Raw genomic sequence first — 15,202 nt, 5'->3', positions numbered from 1 at the left:
AGCGGGGTTTTAAAAATGGCGGCTCCCCGCTTATGCAAATGAAGCCCGGGAAATTCAAATCCCGGGCTTCATTTGCAAGTGCGGTATGCCTACACTACCCCGCTAGTTCGAACTAGCGGGGTAGTGTAGACATACCCCAGGAGTCAGAGGCTGGGCCCACAAAGCAAACCAATTGAGAAGGTGAAGTCAGATCTTCTCCCGTTAGTGCCAAGATCCACAGGCGATTCTTTCCCTAATGGTTACAATATTTTGCTAGTGACAAGTAGCAAACCCCTGCAGGTGCTGTTATCACTCAGCACAACAGCATGTGAAACTCCACACTCAGCTAGATTGCATCAACATTCCAAGAACCACAAGGAGAAAGGTACCAGTCAAATCCCTCCAGATCAGCCTTGTACCTCAGGTATATGCCATCTTGTACTGCTCAAGAGCCTCTCTCAAGTAATGCAAGTTTAATAATTGGTTCTCCACTTCATCAATGGAAAATGGGTGTATAGTAGCCTATGTAAAACTGGGTAGATTTACCAAGCACTTTATCTTTACTGTTGAATTTGCCTAAATAGTAAAACAAGTTTTATTAACTATAAAAGATAGAATCTAAGTAATTATTAGTGATGGGAAAAGAGTCAGAGCTGTTGTCTGAAAAAGGAAGAAAATATAGGAACGCACTCTAAACTCTCATCCCTATTAGACTGGACAATAACAAGATTAAGCAGTTTTTTACTCCACTGGATATTGCAGTTCATTTTATCCTTGAAATCTGGGCCAGCCTCCTCTATTGGTGTCTTAAGTCATCTGAGTGTCCTTGTTGCTTGAAGCATAGGGAGGAGAGATAGGCAATCATGGTGTGTTCTGTTTTATACCCCTAGTACATGAGCTTGGAGAACAGGAGTCCAGGCTTGTCTGGTGGGCATTGCTGAGTCACAAGGTGAAGCAATATTCCTGGTGTGTCTCCTGTGAATGAGTCACTCCTCTGCTGGACAATTGCTGGTAATATCAGTTCTGCACCCACCCCAAAATTGGTTACCTCCCTTGTCGTTGTCCTTCCCAAACCCACAGCATATTTTAGTGAAAACCTTACACTACAGTTCTAACTATGTACATCATTAATGCATATAAAATTGTAAGATGGACCAATGGGTTTCAACAGATCATAACCTTTCCCCTGATTCCGCACATGGCATTCTTTATATGCAGTTCCATGATTATATATAGATGAGGAATATGGGGGTTACAGTGCACTCTCCTCATGTATAAAGTATCACGCTCCTGATCTGGGAGGAACACCCAATGCAGCTGGAATGTGAGACCTGAGCCCCTTTTAAAGACTCAATTCACACATGGGACAGGCCCTTACTTGGCTATGCCCTTAAACAAGTGCTTCTGTCTCATTCAGATAAATTGGCTTTAAGCGTATGCATCAATATTTTGCTGAAGCAGGGTACCTGAATGAAAGAACTTCTATTAGCCTGTGTAATCTACAGAGCAAAAGGCAGAGAAGGGATGAAATTCCAGCACTGTAAGCAGAGGTGAATCATCTGGAAAGATAAACTACTTAGTGCTTACTAGAGTATGACTTTGCAACAGCCCTATGAGGTAGGAAAGCATTTTCCCTACTTCATATATAGAGGAATTGAAGCATACAGAGTTTAATGATGGGCCCTGATGGTAGTTAGCCATCTAAACCCCAGATTTAAGTATGCAAACGTTGGGCTAAGTGCCTAAATCCACTGTGATCCTCAAGCTTCCACTGAACCTTGTAGGTACCTAAACTTACTCATCACCTTCAGGGTAAAAAATCAGTGCCCATGCTCCTGTCTCTGGGCACATGCCTAGACACTTTTCCAACACAGACCAAGAGCAACACAAGAAGCAGAAAACAACAGGCGTTTGGCCATCTAAGTCACGTGCAGGGCCCAGTGTGGTGGGCATGCTCAGAAGCCACCTACAAAATCGGCCCAATTCAAAATCCAGCCTCAGAGGGAAGTAGTGGTGTTCACCCGATAATTTTCAACCTTATAATTAGAGCACCCACCTAGGATGCAGTAGAATCATATTCAATTCCCGCACCCCTGTCAGATGGGGAGAAGGGTTAGCAAGAGGGCCCTTCTATCTCTCAGGAGAGGGCTCTGAACATGGAGCTATCAGCCTGATGTGAGACTCCCTCCGTCTTTCCTGTTCGCCCAGGCTCCTGGGAGGAGATGCCTATCTCAGAGAGGAGAGTCTCTCTGGTTGGCATGTTCCCATTGCTAATTTAGGTGGGTGCTGGCTGGCATATTAGTGGCACCTCTCCCAGCACATGTATGGGGAACAGAGTATCTCCCTTTGCTTTGGGAATCATGGTGCTTTTCCTGTGATTTTCTAGCTGTCTGAAGTTAGGCACTGTGATGCTCAGCCATGCAATGCCCAATGCACTTTCTGGATCCCACGCTAAGAGACCTGGCCAAAGCCACACAGCAAACCAGGGCAAAGCCAGGATCAGGTCACAGACACTCTTCCTTTATTACATTCCTGTACTACACCTAGCATCGTGGGACCCAATCCTTAATTGGGTCTTTTAAATGCTACTATAATAAACAACAACAAAAAGTTAATAGCAATGACACAAAAAAGCAGAGTCAGGTACAAACCAACTGAATTTGGGGAGGAGGGCAAAGTATGATCTGGGACCCTATATTGGAGTTCATCCTTATGGTTTTTGGTTCTGGCTGAGTAAACATTCTAAGCTGGCTGAGGTTTTAGTAGCTTCTGTTTGGCTATGCTGTCCCTGACATTTTTTCTATCTTCTTATGAATCATCACCACCTTCTCCCCTTCTTCTCTCGTGTGGCATTCAATTTTGGTGCGCCTCATTGATCTCTGGCTGCCTGATGGCAAGGCAAGAAACAGCAGAGTATGCAGCGTCATCTACATTGGCAAAGAGTGGTGATGCTAAAAGGACTGGTCACCATCAAACTAAAAAGCATACTGCACTTCAGAGCAAGTTCACACAGAGATTTGTAACAAGTACAACCATTTCCCACAACTAGGTTGCTACTTACACTGCCATAAATAGAAAAATAGCTCTATGAAGAGCTGCTTAGAGCTTGTTGGGATTTGTCAGCTGGTGAGCAATTTGACTCTTTCATGCACAGTTGCAAATATTGCTGCGTCTCAAATAAGCTAGTAGGGCAACCGGATGTAAAGCCCCATCTTCATCGTAACAGTCTCATGAAAATCCCTGACAGAGGTGACAAATTTTAGTCTGTGAGGAAAATGTTACATTTCCTGACTTGACACATCAGTTAGAAAAACCATATTATGAACAACACAATGCAAAATCGACATTGCATACAATGCAAAATGTTTATCAAAGACTGTTCTATCTGGCAAAAGACACAAACTAATAAGCACAAACCTTATGGAGGTTAGGTAATGCAGTGAAATAGTCATTATCATTGGATGGCTGATTAGTCTCCTTTCAGTTCCCACTAGGTAGGTTTCCACATCAGAAAAACCACATTTCACATTGGGACTCTAGCTGGCAATCTCTGCAGAGAGAAAAGCAATTAATAGACTTGGAGGCTGAATCATCTTGTCATAACTTCTAAAAAGCTATGCTGATTTACACCAGCTAAGAATCCCATTCACCGAGTAACACAACTTAAGCACAACTTAAAATAAAAAAGGATGCACACACATTTATTGTGCTAATAATGGTATTATTAGACATGTATTAATCTGTACACACTCCTTGAGAAACATGAGCAATTCTTCCATATCAAACTCTGTTCCTTTAAGGAGTGCAAGGAAAGCAGTTCATTAGTATGCTAAGGAATTAGAACTAATACGGAAATGAGGCCTCTGTGTTCATTAATGAAAACAAACAAATTACGTAACTGGAGAATGACATTTGATTAGAAAAGAGATTTGTGTATCAACTTTCAGAAGAGTTATTAGTATCAAATTAAGGTTTTAAATGATTTAAGAACATGAGCTAAATGACAACAATCTCTCTACTATAACTAGCACCAGCAAGGCACAATAATGTCAGTGAAAGTCTGCAGAAAGGGAGACCTATTTCAGAAGGGTCCTAATTTAGTGTAAAACTTGGAGCTCAGGAGTTGCTGGTGGCTAGGTTGTTACCAAAGAAACACAGACCTCTTAGCATGTTACATTTGCCTCTCTGAATGTTGAGCAAAAACCTTTCCCACATCTCTGCCTGTCTCTCCTACATAAGAGAAAGACAGGGTGGGAGAGGTATACGCTTTATTGCTGGTAAGAGACAAGTTTTTGCACATTGTCACGGGGCAGGACTCACTGCCTTGGCCCTTCCTGCTGGTAGCACTGGGAATTAGCTCATCACCAAGGCTCCTCTGGCTGGCTGGTGTCTCACCCTGTTTTCACTCCATGTTCCTGTTCCAGACCCACGTCACTCCCAGAACACGGCGTCCCTTTCAGGATACCACCCTTCAGCAGTATCCATTACAGCTGTCTCTCAGTCCCCCTTTGAGGGGGGAGGGGGTATCAACAGTCCTATGTCTCTGCACTCTGGGGGTCTTCTCCTCCCAGGGAACCCTCTATCCCCTGGTACCCACCTTGCCTCAGTGACCCACTGCCAGTCATCATCTAGCTCTAGTCCCTCACCTCAGGGGCAAACTGCAGTCTGCAATGGCCACTCTTCATTGGCAAGGGGGTGTGGCCCTGCTGCCTTCTCCTGTCTCTGGCTGTGACACTGCAGCCTTAGTACACTCAGGTCTTGCCTCAGGACTTGCAGCCTGGGAGTGAGAGTCAGGCCAGAGCTCCCCAGCCCTGCCTGCCTTTTCCCAGCACTGCTGTGTCTCAGGAAGCCTCCAGCTTCCCTGGCATCCCAGTCCCGGTCCTGAGCTACAGCAAAAGTGTCCTCCCTCCCTTCTTCCTGGAACCCTTATTTATACAGTCCCCAGCTGGGACCTAATCAGCAATATCAGCCTTAGCTGTGGGCTTTGCTCTCAGCACTTTCCCAGGGCTGGGTTTTAGCCTTAAAGGGCCAGTGCAGGGCAGATGCCCCATCACATGCAAACATAGCTTTTCTTCAGGCCCACTTATTTCTAAGACAACATGTACACCCCTGAGAACTTTAGAACTTGGTTTGCAATACGAGTAGAGTCTTGCATATCTGCAGATATCCACTGCTCATTTTTGGAGATATGGATGTGGATACAAATTTTGTATCCATGTAAGGCTCTAAATATGAGATGATGATTATTAATTGTTTGTATTAACTTAGCACATAGGTACCCCCATCATAGACCAGGACCCATTGTACAAGCCTACTGATCAACTCCTCCCCCTTCTATTCAGTGCCTCCTGCACACCACATAACAGCTCTTCAGCAAAATAGAGACAATGGATTTCAGGAAGGCGGATTTTGATAAGCTCAGAGAGCTGATAGGTAAGGTCCCATGGGAATCAAGACTGAGGGGGAAAAACAATTGAGGAGAGTTGGCAGTTTTTCAAAGGGACATTGTTAAGGGCCCAAAAGCAAGCTATTACGCTGTGTTGGAAAGATAGAAAATATGTCAAAAGACCACCTTGGCTTAACCACGAGATCTTGCATGAACTAAAAATGGAAAAGGAGTCCTATAAAAAATGGAAACTAGGACAAATTACAAAGGATGAATATAGGCAAACAACACAGGAATGCAGGGGCAAGATTAGAAAGGCAAAGGCACAAAATGAGATCAAACTAGCTTCAGGAATAAAGGGAAACAAGAAGACATTTTATAAATACATTAGAAGCAAGAGGAAGTCCAAGGACAGGGTAGGCCCACTGCTCAGTGAGGCGGAAGAAACAGTAACAGGAAACTTGGAAATGGCAGAGATGCATAATGACTTCTTTGTTTCGGTCTTCACCGAGAAGTCTGATGAAGGAATGTATAACATAGTGAATGCTAGTGGGAAGGGAGTAGGTTTAGAAGATAACATTTAAAAAAAGAATAAGTTAAAAATCACTTAGAAAAGTTAGATGCCTGCAAGTCACCAGGGCCTGATGAAATGCAACCTAGAATACTCAAGGAGCTGATAGAGGAGGTATCTGAGCCTCTAGCTATCATCTTTGGAAAATCATGGGAGACAGGAGAGATTTCAGAAGACTGGAAAAGGGCAAATATAGTGCCCATCTATAAAAAGGGAAATAAGAACAACCCAGGAAACTACAGACCAGTTAGTTTAACTTCTGTGCCAGGAAAGATAATGGAGCAAGTAATTAAGGAAATCATCTGCAAACACTTGGAAGGTGGTAAGGTGATAGGGAACAGCCAGCATGGATTTGTAAAGAACAAATCGTGTCACACCAATCTGGTAGCTTTCTTTGATAGGATAACGAGTCTTGTGGATAAGGGAGAAGCTGTGGATGTCATATACCTAGACTTTAGTAAGGCATTTGATACGATCTCGCATGATATTCTTATCAATAAACTAGGCAAATACAACTTAGATGGGGCTACTATAAGGTGGGTACATAACTGGCTGGATAACCGTGCTCAGAGAGTAGTTATTAATGGTTCTTAATCCTACTGGAAAGGTATAACAAGTGGGGTTCTGCAGGTGTCTGTTTTGGGACCAGCTCTGTTCAATATCTTCATCAACAATTTAGATATTGGCATTGAAAGTACGCTTATTAAGTTTGCAGATGGTACCAAGCTGGGAGGGGTAGCAACTGCTTTGGAGACTAGGGTCATAATTCAAAATGATCTGGACAAATTAGAGAAATGGTCTGAGGTAAACAGTATGAAGTTTAATAAAGACAAATGTAAAGTGCTCCACTTAGGAAGGAACAATCAGTTTCACACATTCAGAATGGGAAGTGACTGTCTAGGAAGGAGTACGGCAGAAAGGGACCTAGGGGTTATAGTGAACCACAAGCTGAATATGAGTCAGCAGTGCGATGCTGTTGCAAAAAAAGCAAACATGATTCTGGGATGCATTAACAGGTATGTTGTGAGCAAGACACGAGAAGTCATTCTTCCGCTCTACTCTGTGCTAGTTAGGCCTCAGTTGGAGTATTGTGTCCAGTTCTGGGCACCGCATTTCAAGAAAGATGGGGAGAAACTGGAGAGGGTCCAGAGAAGAGCAACAAGAATAACTGAAGATCTAAAGAACATGACCTGTGAAGGAAGGCTGAAAGAACTGGGTTTGTTTAGTTTGGAAAAGAGAAGATTGAGGGGGGACATGATAGCAGTTTTCAGGTATCTAAAAGGGTGTCATAAGGAGGAGGGAGAAAAATTGTTCATCTTGGCCTCTGAGGACAGAACAAGAAGCAATGGGCTTAAACTGCAGCACGGGAAGTTTAGGTTGGACGTTAGGAAAAAGTTCCTAACTGTCAGGGTGGTTAAAAACTGGAATAAATTGCCCAGGGAGGTTGTGGAATCTCCATCTGTGGAGATATTTAAGAGTAGGTTAGCTAAATGTCTATCAGGGATGGTCTAGACCAGGGGTCTCCAAACTTTTCAGCCCGAGGGCTGCATTAACTATCAAACAGCAGTTCGGGGGCCGACTACACACTTGAGGTCCAAATAAAAAACAATCAAAACATGGATGTTGTTTTTAATTATTTATTTAATATTATTTTATTCAGTTATTATTTAATAACACATTCATACACTACACATGAACACCTGTATTAGTGTGAATGGTGAAATTGTTTCCTGGATGCCAAAATAGCAGACATTTCTGGCTTTAGATTTGTTGTCCCTAACATCAACAGTGACCTGAGATTATCATCGGACAAGTTTGTTCTCAAATTGTTCTTCACGTATTTCATTCTTGAAAATGTTTGTTCACACAGGTATGTTGTTCCAAAGATTGAAAGGTACCTTGATGCAAAAGTTTTGACATTAGGAAAGTCTTCCTTGGGCAAAAACTGGTAAAAACCCACCAGTCCTATTTTGAACTTGTCCCTAAGGAGGTCATTTGCTTGCAACTCAATGACTTCCAGCTGCAGTTCATCTGGGCAACTGGCCACATCTGCTTCAAATGGGTTTTGAAACAATCTCACTTCTTCTGCCTTTGAATCCAAAAAGGTCTCCACGGGCCGGATGAGAGGGCCTCGCGGGCCGCATCCGGCCCCCGGGCCGTAGTTTGGAGACCCCTGGTCTAGACAGTACTGGGTCCTGCCATGAGGGCAGGGGACTGGACTCGATGACCTCTCGAGGTCCCTTCCAGTCCTAGTATTCTATGAGGCTTTGGAATGGAGGCAGAGGAGTGGGGATGGAGTGTGCTCAAGGGATGGAGCAGAGCAGGGGCAGGAAGAGGCAGGTGGGATGAGGGAGAGGGGGTTGAGCACCCTTGGGGAAAATTAGAAGCTGGTGCCTGTGGTACTAAGCACTGTACTGACATGGAACAAAATGAGACCATTCCTTCCCACAACAGCATCCAGTGTCAATGCAATCTGAGACCTTGTCTCCACTTACTGGAGGATCGACACTCCAGCGATCAATCTTCCCAGGTATGATTTAGTGAGTCTAGTAAAGACCCACTAAATCAAATGCTGCGAACACCCCCATCAACTGCAGTACACCTCGCTGTAGTAATGGAAGTTGACAGGAGAGTTTATCCTGTTGACTTCCCATTGCGGGGCCACTCCAGAAAAATCGATGCAAGGTACACTGACTCCAGGTACGCAATTCACATAGCTGGAGTTGTGTATCTTGCACTGCTTTTTCTCCACCAGTTTCCACCTTGGCTTAGAAGAAAAAATTAATCTATTCAATGTGGCAGATATGGGGCTGGAGACTTAGGTCAATACTGGGCCTATGTATCAAGTGAGAGAGTCTGTCAGGCTTAATGCTGGTGAAATGCTGTTATCATTAAGTTGTTAAAATTCCAGTAAAATATGTAGTGTTTGGACTTTCCTAAAAGCAGTTGAATGGAAGACTAATAGTTCTAGGCTAATCTTTGCATCTCTTTACATGTGTATTATAGAACTCTCATATGGATGGGTCAGACCACAAGTGTGATTAATCGTAGCTGAGTTTCACCCATAGCAATAACAGATACACCTCTCTGGGGAGAGAATGGTCAATTGATACCCATTAAAAGCAATGAGTGCAGAAGAAATGCCTGGATTTTCAATAAATTAGGTAAAAACCAGTCTACGTGATAATGCAGAAGGGAAAACTCTCCCCCAGGGATGAGTCACACAGGATAACTTTACTGAAGAATTACCTCATGGACTTCTTCCACTCCATCACCTTTTGCATCTGAGAGCCCTGGGGTCAGAACAGTTGCATAGCAAAGTTTTCAGATAAAAGCTGCCTGTAAAAGGAAACAGGGTTCTTTTTACCATTCTGGATCCTAAGAGGCAAGGACCTTGCCAGGTAAAATACCCCCACCTGCCATAAGCTTCCTACTAAACTTTCCAGCTAGAATCTGGTCCATTTGCACTACCTACGACACAGTTTTGCAGGGACACCAGTATGGCTGAACTGGCAAACCCTCCAATTGATGCACCTCATACTGGCAAGAATGGTTTTCCCAATATAGCTTAGGGCAAACTCAATTCTTAAAATGCTGCGTTGGTGTAGTTGCAGCAGTGCCACAGCTGTGCTTTAATGAAGACATTGGAAGCTGACAGGAGTGGTTTTTTCATATCCCTGAGCACTGTAGTTATACTGATGTAGGTCTGTACTGCAGACCAGCCTTTAGATAGTTCATTGAGTGAAATAAGCTATACTGGCACATCGTTAGGGCTTAAATCTGTATGGAAATGTTATGAAAAATAGTCACTCCCCAACCAATATTATTACACCAGCAAAAGCCCTCACATTGACCTGGCCTAAGTGGCATGAGGGTAGGGATGTAAATGACTAATCGACTCGTCGCTTCTCCCCCTTGCTACCTCCATCACAAAGACGTAGCTGAAGTTGCATAGTTTATTTCAGCTTTAGCCCTGCTGTGTAGATGTGCCCACATAGTGGTTATGCCACTGTAACACCATAGTGCAGACATACACTGCAGAGTCAGAAAGGGCTTTTTCCATCACTCTGGCCACACTATCTCCTGACCAATGGTAGCTTCATCAATGGAAGTGTTTCTCTATTGACCTCGCTACATCTACATTGGGGATTAGGTCAGCAGAGTTATGGATTTTTCACACTCCTGAGCATCACAAGTAAGTCAACCCAAGTTTTAAGGGTAGACTGGGCCTTAGTTAGCTACCAGTACAGAACGTTTTAAGCCAGCTGTCAGTGTGTCTGTCATGCTGCGGTGTTATTTAAAATTGTCATTTTCTCTAAGGCACTTGCCATGTTATCAGCAAAGCAATGCATACTGTGACACTTTACTTAGACTACAGAATGAAATGCCATGCAGGAATGTTGATATGTTAATTTTTAAACAGATACTGCTGAGGGGATGGAATAGTGTATATGGTGTAAGATCATTGTGCATGGCCCTGGCAATGTAAAATGCTCCCTTCAATCCTATCCCTCATTACATAAATTGGAACAGCTTACTATAAATCCCAGAAACACCTCCCCATGTCTCGAGACCCTTAAGAATCCATCATGCTTTCTAGATGTCTGAAGAGATTTGACCAACATTGGAGAACACAAAGAGGCAAGGGGAGACCTTTGATTTCTCTTTAGTCTTTTTTGATAGTGGGTCAGATCCTGATTTATTTTACACCAAATCAATGGGTTTACCCCATTGTAACTGAGATCAAAATCTGACTCATGTAGCTCCAAAACTCTAGCCAATGGCCTCTGAAGCCTAAGAAGGTCAGGAAAACACATTTTCAGATAGAGCACCAAGGAAATAAGTGGAAGTTCCCATTACTATATTAACCCCATTCCACGCAAAATGCTAACAAACAATAGCTACCTTGTTTCACTTAATAACACATACACACCAACAAAGTGATTGGGAATTGCCACAGCTGTCCCACCTATTGGATTAAGTGTACATTTAAAGAAGCCTAACTTTATGTTAAGTATGAACCAGTCAATGAGTCATAACCATGGATATTCTCAAAATAAGCCTGGCTAAAGCTTTTAACACCACTACAGTCCCCACAGCAGGGCCGATTTCTGTTGTAGAAGAAGGACAGATGTAAGGCCACCTGTGGACTGGATTGTTTCCAGTGACTCTCCATTCTCAAAGGCACTTGGAAATTTGTGGCACAATTACAGTAATATGAAAGAGTCATAGGGCGATATAGACAATTTAACAAAATAATGATGGATGCTGTTTCTACATTTCTAGGGCACTAAAGGTTATGGTTCATACAGAATGCTTGACAACATGCTAGATCAGTGTTTATTGAAACAAAAGCACCACCTGAGATGCAGGATAATGAAAACCAAATGCAAGGATTAAAAAAAATAAGAAATGTATATGCATCTGTGCCAATTGATATCTAAAAGATATCAATCAACCTAGTGTTTTGGTTACAGAGTGAATATTGTTCCTGCTGACTACATGGGATAATTCAGATGATATGAAAAAACAAAAACCAAACCCACCCAAATCAATCTTTCCTTTTAGACCGAAGTCCAGATGGGAGTAATGGCTGGGAGGAGACATACCAACAGTGAATAATGTCCTAGTTATCACAATGTTATCAGGACCACTAGCTGATGCTGTGTGTTAATTGGACCACATAAGTCTCACGGGCTGTGGGCTGAGAACTGCTGGCATAATCCCGTGAGTCTCAAAATAAAAGTAATAAAAACTGACAAATTCTACTGTACAAATTACATTCCCACATGCTAGTGGCCAACAGCAAACTTTTCAAAACACCCGAAAAACAGATGCATAATTAATATTCTTCCTGTGTGGGAATAATGGTCTTGTGCATAAATCTTGGAAATGAGAATTAGAAAAATCTGAATTCTGTCAGCCCTGTATAACCTGGGCCAATTCTGTTACATTATGAAATCCTTTCCTCATCTGTAAAATGGGTATACTAATGTTTCAATGCAACCACCAGTGAAATAGGTAATGTGTGCAAATTATTTTATAATCCCGGGATAGAAGATACTATAGAAATGCAAACTATTCCTAGCTGAAATCATAAACAACTATATATTAGTAGTTAGTAAAAACTTCATTATTACACTTACCCCGGCGAGAAAAGACAATACAGTATCATGATTACTAGAGAGTATTCCAAGCAAGAGACTTAATTTAAAGGGACAATTTCAGTAATATGTAGTTTTGCAACTGGCTGCATGAACATCGGGCAAAAAATGTGTTATGATTAAAACTGTTGTGATGTGGGAGATCAGAGGCAAATCTTCTGGATAGGATCCTTTAAATAGGATGCCTCTATGATGACAGGGAACTTGCCAGACTCCTTCCATAGACTATGTTCTCAGGGCTGCAACCTTGGGAGTGCAGAATAGGGGTAGGGGACTCCCGGCAGCCCAGCACTCATTTCTACTTCCCACTTTAGCTTCTGCTGCTGTGGCTATAATATGGGTTGAGAGGTCTACTCTTGATGGGCCAGTTCAAGAAGTGGCCAGCAGGACCTTGTGTTGATGTTTCCAGTGGGATCTGCTGGTCCTAGGTTAGACTTCCCCACAACCCCCATTTTTTGTTAGGAGCGGTTGGGTCAGGCAATGGGATTACAAGCACTTGTATCTGTTCCATGTAGACTGCAAGCTCTTTGGGGCATTGAAAGTCTTGTCTTGTTTGTATACTGCCCATCTAGCACAATGGGTTCTGATCCTGACTGGGGATCTCTGAGCTATCATGATGCACACATTATAATATTAAACAATCACAGTCTTGTGGCGGAATAGTTTTTTCCTGTAGTGTGAACCCTTCCAGCATCAAAGAATCACCTAAAATGTGAAGCTCTAATAAGCCATCTATCTGACCCAGGGCTCAATACGTGCATGTCTCTTTCAGTGTCATAGTGGATTTTACACTGACTGCCTCGCTGTGATGCTAGCATGATGTATGGCATATTGATAGATTTTATTGAAGTAGACTCTCTAAAGATGTTTGCGAGATAGCTATGTTAAACATTAAACACAGAGGTGACACACGCATAGACCCTTTTCCCAATTTAAATAAAGATGCCATTATGATTATCCATTATGTGTGTTTCTAAATATCATTGACCAGGATTCTGAACTTCGATTTGATAGAAAATCTGGGGTATTTCAGTTTAAAACACATGAAATAGTGCTGGTGTTCTGAAACCTCAGGCTGCTTTGTTTTGCTTGCTGAGTTCATAATTAAAGTAAAGAAGATAAGGAAATATCCTTTGAGGGCTGTAAGTTTCTAATGAGCATGGCATGGTAAGGATTAGTGGAGTATGGGCTAAGGAGAAGCTGTATACTGTACTCTAAATAAACAGTTCTTTCTTTGTGGCATATGTGCATACTTTAATGAGCTTACAAGGGTGTAAACCTTTTTGCTTTTCTCCCCTTACATCTAATACTAAGAAACAGATACAAAGTCTGCTATCTCTTCATTTAGGGTACGGCTGGACTGCGGGGGGGGGGGGGGGGGGGTTCGTGATACCTCTGATATCCTGAAAAAACTCCACCACGTCCAGGAAACACATTTGCTCTTCTGCTTTTTTTTTTTTTTTTTTTTTTTGCAGAAGAGCAAATGTGCTCTTTCGGAAGCTCCTGTATTCCTCATTCCACAAGGAAGAAGGTGGCTTCCAAAAAAGAGTTTTTTTCCCAAATTTGGCCCAGTCATCTGACAAAAGTATCGGAAAAAGATAAGCAAAATGTGGAGCAGTGATAGAGAAGAGCCACAAAAGGCAGTGATAGAGAAGAGGCTCCTTATTTTAATGAATATAGTATTTGTGAAAGGTGTGAGCTTGACTGTCTTGAAGACGCACTGGAATCCTTTTGCCCTGGAACAAGTACACCACAGGCAAAACAGAGATAAGCCTCCTCCACCCTCCCTTTCCAACATTCCTCACCCCTGACTTAAGAGAAGTTTTTCTTATCTGCCAAATAAGACCTAGCCCTCTGCTGAGACTGTCAACAAGAATACCAATTAGTGTTGAACATTATGTGGTTTGTGGGATGCAGTTGTCTCCTCATGTTAAAAGGTTCATCAGATTTTTTGCCAGGAGACCTCAGCAGCGGAATGTGTGACGATTCTCCCACTCATGCTGGGAGAGCAGGTATGCAGAGGTTGTGTAGCTGTCAGGCTTACAATCTGCTCCGCAAATGATAAATTGGGAGATAATGTCTTTTATTGCATCAGCTTCTGTGGTGTGAGAGAGAAATTTTTGAGCCACCCAGTGCAATTTCGAGGCCTGGGGACAAAGAGTTTTATGTAGGAAGTTCTATAAGAAGTTCTTCCAGTAAATGTTACCATGTCATCCACCTTCTCACTAATATCCTGGGACTGATGTGGCTACAATTACACTGCATATAGCAAATGATAGCTATTTGAATTCATGAATGTCTGCTGCCATACCTGTTTCTAACAAGGCAGGGTGACTGTCACTTGCATTTCTCATTTGGATCATTGAAATACATCATATTTATGCATGTATGTGCTAGCTTTACCTAACAGGATAATCTGTTCTCTTGCCTATATCTATTTAAGATGATGCCACGATGTCTGGTAACATGGGAAATTTTATTGAGGTCATTGTCTGCAATGGGACTAGATATATGCATTGTTACTGCCTTAAGTTATTTGCCTTATCTTTTTAGATACAATAGAGTCATTAGAACCACTTGCCACTTTTTTTTACCAAACTGTGAAAGTTTCCTTTTGGGTATTATATTACATTTCAGGGAAAATTCAGCTCATGTATAAAAGTCTCAGCGGGGGTAACCGTGTTTGTCTGTAACTTTAAAAACAAGTAGTCTTCTGGCTAAAAACAAGTAGTCTTCTGGCATTTTAGAAACTAAAAAATAAAGTTAATGTCTTAACACATGAGCAAATTGGGTCAGCTGAAGGGGGGCGCAATGTGCTTCAGGGCATAAATTTTCAGATATCATTTATGACTGCTGCTTTCAGACCCAGAAAGCATTTTTTTTTTATTAGCAGAATACACATAAGCCTTTTTCTATTATCACTACATAATGTTCTGGTTTTCAATACATTTTTTTAAAAAAGAATTACTATTTACTTCCTTTTCTAATATAGTAGGAGGTCCCAAATTACAGTGTCCAGAGACCACATTTCTTCCCTCACAGTCCTCTGCTGCTCTAGGATGCTCAGTGTAACCTAGCCCTGAGGCTCTATATGCTGTCACT

General features: G+C 42.3%; 1 protein-coding gene across 2 annotated transcripts in view; it reads right to left on the bottom strand.

Annotated features, from left to right (window-relative positions):
* Positions 1 to 3,500: 3,500 nt before the first annotated feature.
* PXDC1 (PX domain containing 1) overlaps positions 3,501 to 15,202 on the bottom strand; it is a 110,027-nt gene continuing 98,325 nt past the window's right edge. The window contains exon 6 of one of the 2 annotated variants that reach the window (XM_075921334.1): positions 3,501 to 3,529. In XM_075921334.1, coding sequence (XP_075777449.1) covers positions 3,516 to 3,529 — 14 coding nt within the window. In that variant the 3' untranslated portion in view covers positions 3,501 to 3,515. Of the gene's footprint in view, positions 3,530 to 9,192; positions 9,276 to 15,202 lie in introns of those variants that run through there. The other variant, XM_075921332.1, reaches the window with a different exon arrangement.

Source organism: Pelodiscus sinensis, chromosome 2 (genome assembly GCF_049634645.1).
Source record: "Pelodiscus sinensis isolate JC-2024 chromosome 2, ASM4963464v1, whole genome shotgun sequence".
In the NCBI taxonomy this organism is placed as follows: Eukaryota; Metazoa; Chordata; order Testudines; family Trionychidae; genus Pelodiscus; species Pelodiscus sinensis.
This window is presented reverse-complemented; position numbering and strand designations above follow the sequence as displayed.